General features: G+C 39.8%; 1 protein-coding gene and 1 long non-coding RNA gene across 4 annotated transcripts in view; one reads left to right on the top strand and one right to left on the bottom strand.

Moving 5' to 3' along the window:
• The window catches only part of SLC44A3 (solute carrier family 44 member 3), a 42,689-nt gene extending 35,531 nt beyond the window's left edge, over positions 1–7,158 (top strand). For both annotated transcript variants that reach the window (XM_072868569.1, XM_072868571.1), the window contains 4 exons: positions 3,017–3,154; positions 3,634–3,870; positions 5,651–5,749; positions 6,880–7,158. In XM_072868569.1, the coding sequence (XP_072724670.1) occupies positions 3,017–3,154; positions 3,634–3,870; positions 5,651–5,749; positions 6,880–6,885 (480 nt within the window). In that variant the 3' untranslated portion in view covers positions 6,886–7,158. The remainder of the gene's footprint in view (positions 1–3,016; positions 3,155–3,633; positions 3,871–5,650; positions 5,750–6,879) is intronic.
• LOC140654818 (uncharacterized) lies at positions 392–10,715 on the bottom strand. 2 transcript variants are annotated; one of them, XR_012043538.1, is made up of 5 exons: positions 10,529–10,715; positions 9,586–9,701; positions 9,297–9,495; positions 4,206–8,745; positions 392–1,323 (listed from the first exon to the last, which is right to left on the bottom strand). It is a non-coding gene; the product is annotated as an uncharacterized lncRNA (long non-coding RNA). The 2 variants fall into 2 exon arrangements; XR_012043537.1 differs by having other exon boundaries at positions 9,297–9,701.
• Positions 10,716–10,919: the final 204 nt, after the last annotated feature.

Here is a 10,919-nt window from a genome sequence, read left to right on the forward strand (position 1 = left end):
GTTCTTTGGTGGGTAAGGATGAGAAATCATTTGAGCTCATTTCTGTGCAACTCCAAGTTTCATGGAAACATACATTTGCTTAAATGTTAGACATGTATTTTGTTAGTTAGAACGTGTAGATTTCTGTGTGGCTGGATGGGATCAGGGTATGGGATCTGTATGGGAAACTTGAGAATTGTGAGGAAAGTGTATGGAGCCACAGTCTAGGCTGAACAAGAAACCCTCCAAATATTTTTTTTTCTCAGAAGTGTATTTTTTGCTGAAAGGTAGCGGTCACTTGGCTAAGTCTTCAGCTTGTACTAGTAACATTCTTGCTTCCCCTATGTCAATGACTAGTTTTGTAGCCTTCAGCAGTTCATTCATTTCTGTGTGTCTCTTATTCCTTCTATAATGTCGGGATTATTACCTGGCTGCCTTTCTTGCTTGGATGTTACGACTAGTTGATACTTACATGATTTGTTGAAGTTGTAATTGTTATAAATGCCATTTTTTATCAGCTGGTTTGTAACATGACAAATCCCTATGCAGGTAGTATTCAGTCTCCAGCATGATTTTCAGTCTTTCCAAGATAACTGTTCTAGTTAATAAATATCAGAAATTCCTTTCGTTGCACATTCCTCGGATACCAAAGTGGCTAATTCAAGAGTGCAAACAAATGGTTATTTATTTTAAGTTTGGAAACAATGTTTGTACAAGTGCACATGCATTTTCAGCATTCTTTTTAATTTTTAAAACAGGACATTTTTTGCTATTTATAATGAATACAGAATCTCTGTTTAATTTATTGGCAAAATTTATACTGACCTCACCAGATCAGGATCTGTTCTGTGAATTTAGTTCTTAAGGGACAGAAACAAATTAGGAAAACGCTTCTCCACTTTGTGTCTCAATTTCCTGTCCGTTAATGGGAATGATGAAACAGACCCAACTCACAGCACGTTATTAAGATAGGTCTATCCATGTTTGAAATACGCAGTGACAGCTACAGACGGAAGACAGAGAGGGAGCTTGATTTGAGGCCGTCTACCCTACGCCTGTGTCCTGGGGAGGTGGTAGCCCAGCAAGGGCTGGCCTTACCGAACTGCCAGCTCTCCTGCTGCCGCGTCCTGGGCCGATGCTGCTGTGGGCGAGCTTGCAGGCCGCCGGGTTTCCTCACGTGGGATGGCAGCAGGCTGCTTACAAACCTGTCGGGTTGAGTGAGGCAGGTGGGACAAGGATGCATCGCTTTCAGAGGTGTAGGCAACCGAGAAGGCAAAGATATTGTAGTCAATGCCCGACCGAGCCAAAGGGTACACCTCTCTGTCGGTCCTGTTACAGCACTCCCTGGGGAAAGGAACAGCGTCAGTATAAATGAAAGTTAGCACAGAAAGCTTTTTTTCCTATTTAGGAATGAAGCAAACTTGCTTGTTTAAACAGATTTTTATGCAGACACTCTACGTGTTTCTGTAGAGTTCAGTGGAGTCTTTGATTTTTCTTAAGAGTAGGCAATAAATCCACGGTCTTTATTTATATTTTTTCTATCTGTGGATGTATTTGCTACTATGTAAGTACAATGATTACAGGATGTCACTGTTTACTTCTACTCTTTTTTTGCTTACTCTCAGAGAAAAAAAAATCCTTTGTCATATATAAAATAAATAATAGCCACAATAAAGAGACAAAGGATCTTTGACTGCATTTCTTTCTCTGTAATATTTTAAGATAATGTCAGTATAGCTTTGTTACACTGCAGTATGTTACAGAAATTGCTATGGGGTAAAACTGGACTCTGCAGAAATAAATTTTCTCTGCCTTCAGATATCTGAAGCTATTTTATATTTGGTTTGTAAGTGAGAAAAAACAGATTTTTGAACAGGAAGTGTTTTGCAGTGGGCCAGTATAATCCACTTTCAGCAAACCAGTTGGTTTTTTTTTCAGTTCCAGGTGAAGCAGAAAGTAGTCTAAGCACCAAGTACATGTTGTGGTGTATAAATTCCTTCAGAACAGTAATCCCTTGCACACTGTGGTTCTTACTGACCGTTCCAGATGTAACTAATGTTTTGTGGCATAATCCACATTCTAATACTTTGAGTAAAGGGAGACTACTCATAAGACTTGCTGCTAAAGTTCAGCATACATTTCAGGTATCTTGAGTACTGTTTTTCTTAGCTGATATTTTGGACACAGTTTCAAAACCTTGTTGAGGAGTTCCGTAAATGGGACATATACGTCAAGTTATGCACAACAAGCGCTAAAATAATCCAGTCCATGAAGGTAAGTATTCTGTCCTCTCCACCTGTCTTGGCAAGTTTCCACAAAGAGAAATCTTGTAAAATTCTCAATACCTCGAAAAAGTGTGAGTGCCCCTACTGTCTGTTGAAATTCTGGGGGTTTTTTGTGACGTAACACTCACTGGTCTAGTCCAGGATCCTTTAGCTGTTCTTTTCCAGTCATTTTCACAATTGGTTTCATCTTTCCTGAAAAGGTTTATTTTATGGCTATAGCCATAAGCTTGAATTTCAGTAGCATATGAATAGTTTGAAAGGGCCATGTATAAAAGCTTTTTAATCATCAACTTTTAAATGACTTGATAACTACATAACTTGATTGTTCCACTTACTATGGTTTGCCAGCAGTCTTGGAGATAGATTCATAGAAAATAAGCAAGTAAGTTTGGATAGTGTGACTCCAGGTGACTAAATGTTTTGTGGAAATAGTGTCATATTCATTAACAAAAATTAGGGTAGAGAACTTTGGTGGTTTAAAATAAATTGGATAAAGGTGGGTTCAGAAATTTATTTAGTTGCTATTCTAGCATTTGCTAATAGTGGAAATTATGTAGAAAAAACTATCTGAAGTTAGAAGCATAGTTATTGTGGCCACTTAAAATACAATTGCCATATTATGCAAAATAACTTTATATTCATAGTAAGTATTTCCAAATAGAGTTTAAGGCTTTGAATTTTGCTGAAGTAAAATCTAGATTATGAGTCTTTCCTCTCTCACTGCATTATTATCTTCTCTCATTTCATTTCAGCATGCATACACAACTACAGCCATAAATGGGACAAATTTTTGTACCTCCGCAAAGGATGCTGTCTTTATTTTGGTGAAGAATTCTCCTAAACTTGCATCCATTAGCTGTTTTGGAGATTTTATGCTGTTTCTAGGAAAGGTAAGAGTAAGAAAAGTACTGTTCTGTAAGAATGAAGTGAAAAATCAGAGTTCAATTCTCTTTTCTTAAAGTAAATAAGGTTTATCTTTGTTAAACTCAGTGTTGTTAATGCTGTAAAATGAGTTCAGGAGAGAAGATAATGTTTGAGGAATTTAATCCTTTTCATAGTCTTTACAGAGTCATTTAGTTGTATTACAGTCGTGTCCTTGGTGCCACTCTTACAGTTCCCATTGGAATGAGTCTTTGGTAAATATATACTAAAAGATTGCCTCTGCCCTACAGAATTTACACACTGAATTGAACACAAAATGTGACAACTACGTGATGCCAGAAACTGCATAGCTATCTCCCAGATGAAATGTACTGTTAAAATATTGGCTGTAATGTATTTGCCTTATGGTTTTGGGGATTTTGGTTTTTTTAAGAAACAATTCTACATTATAAATGAGGCTGCATTTCTCTCTCGCTGCCCTTTACAGGTGTTTGTTGTATGTTTTACTGTTTTTGGAGGATTGATGGCATTTAACTACCATCGGGAATTGCAGGCTTGGGTAGTTCCTCTGTTGCTGGTTGGATTTTTTGCCTACCTGATGTCCCACAGCTTTCTGTCTGTGTTTGAAGTGACAGCAGATGCCATGTTCCTTTGCTTTGCTATTGATATGGAAACAAATGATGGATCTGCAGAGAAGCCATACTTCATGGATCAGGAACTGCTGGTAAACCTCAGTGATAACAGCAAAGATACATAATTTGAACCCACAACCCATGCTATTTCCTTTCCAACACCTTAGAACAGGATGGGCTCGGGGATACAAATCATATGTGAATTTATAAACTGAAGTAAATGGCTCCCTCTGGCTCCTGTGTGCTAGCTATGATCTGCTGCCTTCTTTTAGATCGTACCCTGTAAGTAATGGCTGACTTTTTAGGCCTTACTAGATATATGTTCAATACATTGTTGGTAATTTAAAAATATAAATAAATGAGCTAGCTGCAGAGACCGATCCATGGGGTGCCCTAAGATTAGATGGTTATATTTGTTATGACTTACTGTACAGTGATGAGCAAAAGTAAACAACACGGAGCTTCTTGTTGCCAGGAGCAGGTCAGGTATCCATCCATGTCCTATGGATGCTGTAGTTCTGAACAAACTTCATGCAAACTCGAGTTGCTCTGCTTCATACCTATACAGATTCTTTTGCCAGAATACTGTCTTCTGTCTCTTGATTAAATTCTTCTGCCTCTGGACTGATTGTTCTGTGTCTTTACCCTCATAATTACTATATTGTATTACAAGCATTTCCATGGAGAATCATTACGTAGTTAATAGCGATGGAGAGCTTTAGTTAATAGCTGTATCTGAAGCATTTGAATGTATATATGCCGTCCCTTTCATATGAAGAGAACATTTGAAGATGCAGATGTTTTTTCCTTTCATGCTATTTTTGCCAGTTCTGTCTTTTCCTTCATAAGCCATGCAACAAAGAAAATCTTAGTGATTCATGAAAAACAAACTCAGCAGCCAGAATAGCTCATATGATATGAATCTTCTGGATGGATTTCTTCAGGACAGTGTCAGAAGAACTGTTGTGTTTTGTTTTTTAATGCTGCTGTTAGATTCCCTGTAAAGTTCATAGAACTTTGTTGAAAACAAAAAAACAACAAAAAGGCAGCCTAAAGATAGTCTTAACCCTTTGTACAGAAGAAAGCAGATAGATATTCTTTGGCTTTGATTCAGAACAGTACTTAAGCACATGTCCCAAATAGGAATAGGTTACTGAATGGAAAACTCTGAAGCCTTGACCTCTGTTCTTCTCCATCTGTTTTGCCAAATGCTAAAGTACTTCTTAAGCCAATTCTCCTTCATGAAACAAACAGAGGCTTTCCTTTCTCCACTTCCAAACTTTGTGGTAGTTTCTCTTTAACTCTGGTCTTAATTCCTTGTATTTAGCCATGCCTTCGGGCCTCGGGTGAAGAGAGGACTTCCCACAGGGGTAAGGAGTCTTCCAAGCAGGGCAGGCTGCGTAACCTTGTATGGAAAAACTGGGGGCAGCACATCCAAACTCCTCCTCATTGCATGATCAATAGTAAGTTTGCTCACGTAGCCAAGAACTTGGAGTTTCCCAACACATTAAGGCATTTGACTTGGGATGTCTGTGTTACAGTTGGTTACAAACATCTGGGGGTGGAAGGGAGGCTCTGTGGCCCTCAGGACAATATGCGGCAGTGGGAGGAGAGCTGGGTGAGGGATTTCAGACAGCCTGAGTCCTCATTCCTGTAGTAGGACATGTAACAGGGATTCTTGATTCATCCTTCATGGTTGCATTCCTCGCCCTTGCTGCCTCGGCATAGTCCCTCCTGGTATCACTCAGTGTCATCCAGCTAGGAGCCAGCTACAGTTTCTTAGCCCTGGGCTAATTATCTTCCTTTACCAGGTATTTTTATTTACATAGTGGTTTGCATTCCCAAATGATCTCACTGTGTTTTTGCTTGTAGACCTTTGTGAGTCAGAGTAACAAGTTAACAGAAGGGCAAAAACACAGAAGCATGAGACCTTTCCAGGACAATGAAGATGGGACAGAGCTGCAACCTATGGTGAGACAGGAATGAGGGATATGTATTTATCTGCCAGCTATTGTGTTTGCCTTTATGTCCCAAGAAGAATGGATGGAGGCTGTCATGTATCTCCTGATGTCTCACAGCAACCAACATGCTGTACCCAGTATCCTGTCTTCCCTTCTATTGCTTTCCCTCCTCAGGAAACCCTCTGCAGGTGCAAAATGGGTGGATCAAATATTTGTTCTCATCCTTCTTCCCGTTCCCCAGTGTGCCCAGCAGACGAAGAGAAAGATTGGACAATGGCAAGGGGGTGGGAGATAAATCCTATTCCTTCACGTCTGCTGTAGGAAAGTCAGAAGAGTGGTAGGCTGCTTGATTTCATGCCGGAACTGCTGAAGTTCCAGAGCTGTAAGATCAGAGCTTAGAGGCCTTCCCTCTCCATCCCCATCCTTTTTCTTTCTTTCTTTTCTATCAGTGTATATATTTATTTACTCTGTTTTATGCTGGGGTAAGAAAGCTGAGGTGCCAGAAGGGAGTGTTCCCCCACACCCAGGCTTGAGAAAGTCCTGTAAAGAGTAAATGCTCACTAACTGACATCTGAAAAAATATTGCAAATTGCCCCACCTGAGAAGCTGCCCCAGCAAGTTCAGAATCTGGGCTGATTTTCCCCCAGCATCGGGGGGGGGGGCAAGCCAGGGCTGCCAGAGAAAGATTCTGCAGCAACAGTTACTGTGGCACCTATGCCTGCTGGACACTACTACGAGTGTCTTGTGTCCTCCTAGCTACTTCTTAGACAAGTGTAACATGTTGGTGATTTTTCTTGATCTGCTTTCAAGAGGTACCAGGCTCCAGCAAACTCTCCCGCAATCCTTGTGGGTGTTCTGCTATAGGCAGTTGGGCTACAGAGCACTGTTTCAGTTGATTGCTACAGTGAGGGGTCGTTGTACTTGATTTTTTCATTGTTTGGGTCTGTTATTGCATTCTTCAGTAACTTTTTGCAGAGCACAGAAACTGGGGCCGGGGGGGGGTTATTCCCTGTGAGAGGATTGTGGATTTGAGACACAAAAGAACCTTAATTATTTTCCCAGTTTACTGTTACGACATTTAAATGCAGTAACAGGACTAATGCTACACATTGTTTGACTCCTTTTTTTCTCTCTTTGTAGACTTGAATGTGAAGCACACCAGGAAGTATGAAGGCAGACCAGCAATAGCAAAAACAATCATAGAAAAAAGTAAAGGTTACCAATACCCCAGGACAAAGTATTAGTTCTCTAAATCTCTGTTGTACCTTCTGCACTGGTAAAATGACACACTATCTGTATGAATAATGCATTTTGTGTGTCAGCACATCTGATTTTTATTAATATACTTGTTATGATGGTCTGGAAGCTGTTAATGAACAAACTCCTTGTAAATTTCTGTGTTGTCAGATTAAAAATACTAAGTCTACAAGGTCATTGAACTGTCCTTTTTAGCTTTTTGGTGTGTCAGCTAACATGGGTTTTTTCATGCTTCTCTGGGACCACTGGGCCGGTCATCCCTGGATCAGTAAATGTAGAAACATTTGTAGAGGTGCTCTGACTGTTCCTTGATTTATTCTGTTTATCTGAATAGCCAGTGCAACCAATTAAGGAAGAGCAATGAGCTCATTGATGGAAATTACCATTGCTAGAAATTCTCTGTAGTGGAGATAATTAATGGTTGTGAGGTAGGTATCCTTCTTTTCATTATACTCTTTTGGGAATGGTTTTTATAAGTTAATATCAACTACCCATTGGCTCCTCTCCAAAGGGCAGATGAGGAATAGTCCTTTTTTTGTAATTAAACAACTACCTTCCCTTTGCAACTGAAGATGAAGCAGAAAAATTGTATCTGGATTTAAAGCTTGACCAAGAAGTAGCAGATGAGCAGTGGCTGCACAGAAATGAGATAAAAGGATGTTATAAATAATACTTCATAGAAATGTTAGCTGTAACATGGATGTGAAATATAAAATATCATGGAAGAACATAGAGAAGAGACTGTGAGGGCTCTAGTTGGAAGAGGGACATGATATGTGTGGACACTTTTAAAAAAAAATAACTTGGTAACAGTCTATTTTCTTGCGAGCAATTCTGAGGTTTGTTCAGGACCCTGGTTATAATACGCTTTCATGGGCTCTACCTCATTTTGAGTATGCGGTAGTTTTAGATTTTACTCAGTGGCACATTATTTTATTCTCTTTGTTCAAAAGCTCCTTTAGCTCCATTTTGTTTGAGGAGAGATTTGAGGTGGGAAGATGACTCCAACCAGGGATTTCAGTAAAGTACACATCAGTACAGGAAGTGAGACATTACTGCAGGTTAAGTGAAGTGACTCATAAGCTGCCATAATGAATAGATTGATAAACCTTTGATTAGTCACAGCTTGGAAGTGACATACAGAAAAGTTCATTGATGGCCTGACTGATGAATCAGCTAAATACTTTATCTGACCTCCTGCTGTTGAAAGGAGACTAGTTATCTGCTAGGGAATGCTAAGAAATACGTGCTTTTTATTCTTCATGTAATTAACTTTTGTCTACTTTGAGCCCCTTCAAGAAGTTGAGGAATATGGGATAGATGATGAAAAAGGGAAAGAAATAGATTAATTACTTTCTGCCTGGCAGGTGAAGCTGATCAGCTACTGGCTGTGACTCACTACCTCTCATTATTTAAAACTGTACACTTGGGTACTTCTGCTGCTTGGCTTGCGGATGCTGTGGGAACTGAAAATCATGCTGAATAAGCAATAGCGCTCTAACCCTGAGAAAGTGTGAAGACATGGTACTTACAGAGGGGCAACACTTTCCTCTGCTACAGGTCTCAGTAAGATTGCTTCCAAGTAGTAGTGTCTCCGCAATGTAAAAATGTTTACCAATTTACAAAGCACAGTAGGGTTGCTTGGAAGTTAAAAAAAAAAATAAATCAGTTCTTATTACACATTGGGTTTTCTTCCTGTTTGTATTTGATACTCACACTGCGTGGTTTGGCCCTTGACTCAGGAACTCTCTGGTGAAAGAAAGGGAAGGAAATTTTTCTCTAAGTATGTCCTCATTTTCAGACAATCCCTAGGTGACCTCCAGAGGTCCCTTCCAATCTCAACAATTCAGTGATTCATTGCAATTATGATGCAGTGTCATTGCCTTCACTGCAGTTCCTGGGTGGAGAGAGGACCTTTCAGACACTTACTACAAAGTTTGGTTTGCTTTTTAAAGAAGGAAGGTACTGCAAAAATCCCAATTAAGCTGTATTTGAGTGTGTTTCATTTAAGCAATGCTGTACTGCCCATAGTCCAGAAACTGTGACAATATGTTTTGAGAGTCACATATATTTTTACAGAAGAGTTCCGAATGTATACCTTTTAATTAAATTTTGTACATAAAGCATAGCTTTATAGCTTTCAGGTGCAACACAGGACCTCCCAATCTTGTATACATTTCCTTAGCAATTGTGTCAACAACCTCTAACTGTAGCGTTCCTGTGTGGCAGGAGTCCTCACCTGAGTTAGAGGGATAGAGCACCCCTACAGAAGCTGATGCTGTTTAGTGCTTGTTACTTACTGCTGTCTTCCCCTGCAGGAGACTCTAGTCAGGCAACTATAAAGCAGGCTGGAAGTCGGTGGTGGGGCTGGATGTAGGCACAGCTCATGTGAACACATAGTACTAGTTCAGGTACTGACGCTTGTTCAAGCCGCTGCTGGTATTTCAACATCTGCCCTGCAGAGCAGCCCAATACTGTGTGGACTCCTCTTTCCTGCAGCTATGGAAGATTGGATTCAGAGGAATGGAAGGTACTTTTATAACTATATTCCTTAAAAATAGGAGACAGGGAGTACTGGTGTCTGCATACCAGGAAATGGCTAAGTATTACAGCTTATTGTTTTAAGCAAGGCAGTTTGCATTTGGTCTTGCTTGGTGTCTGCTTCAAACTTTCACTTAATTCACTTATGATTCCACTGGATACCTCTGTGGATGACAGAAAACAGGCATACTGAGAACAGTCTGTGTGTTGTTTTGTTTCATCTGTTCAAGTACATAATAAATGTGTGCAAGCAGTTTAAAGCATAAGTTTTGGATTCATAAAGAGCAGGAGGGCATGGTTCAGGCTTTCAAAAGACGTCCCTGCTTTCACCCAAACTATGAAAGTGACAAAGCTTTTGTTGATGATCATAGCACTGCTTTTCAGCGTTCGATACAATAGTTCTAAACTGTTAAATACTATTATTTTGAAGCGGGGGAAATAGTATAGTTCAGGAAGAGCAGGTCTTAACAGACATCTTGGTAATAATTCTCTTGCCTCAGATGCAGGGCTTGGACCGGTGACCTCCAGAGGTCCTTTCAAATTTAAATTCTGTGAAATAAGTAAGCTTACGACTTATTCAACAAATAGGTCAGTTGAAAGTCAGATCACCACATCACACCCAAAGATAATAGAAACTAATGGAGCAAAGCACAAACAATTTCTAGTCTTGAGGGAAGAATCCTTTACAAGTCCAGAACTTACAAGTATGAAACATTTTATATGTTAATGTAAATAAGTTTAATCTGCAGTAAATACTTTTAAAATGCTTTTAATTTTTTAACAAAAGTTAGGATCAGCAATGGTGGCCCCCATTGATAGCATGCTCTTTTTTCTCCTGTTAAAAACAGCCCAGGTAATTAGTACAGCCTGTCTGCACTCCATGGTGAGGAAGAAAGCATTTTCCATTTAGGAATAAAGCGCTGCTATCAGTAACTAAAGAACTCGGATTGCAGACCAGCAGGCACAAAGATTGGGATAGCTCTTTACTTACTCCAAAGCAAGGGTGTTTTGAGTTCTCAGAGTGACGGTATGAAGGCTATATGCTGAAGCACAGGCGGCGTTAAATATGTCCAGTTCCTCATTTGCCTTGAGAAAAGGGCAGGGATTTAGTGAACAGCGAAGGATCTCTGGTCATAACCTCACAGTCATGTAGAGGGAAGTGAACTCTTCTGTAAAGGAGCTACATTCCTTTCCTGTTAAGTCACTGTCACTCACTCCCAGGAGGTTTTTACAAGGTTGTTAGATTAAATCCCATGGAAAAGAAAGAACCCGAACTGCAACAGACGGCAGTTCTACATTACCCCTAACACAAGCAAAGGTGATGCTGATGCGGGAATAATTTCTGTGGCATCTAATCTTTAAGAATGGTAGCATAACAAATG

The sequence above is a fragment of the Ciconia boyciana genome, chromosome 7 (genome assembly GCF_034638445.1).
Source record: "Ciconia boyciana chromosome 7, ASM3463844v1, whole genome shotgun sequence".
In the NCBI taxonomy this organism is placed as follows: Eukaryota; Metazoa; Chordata; class Aves; order Ciconiiformes; family Ciconiidae; genus Ciconia; species Ciconia boyciana.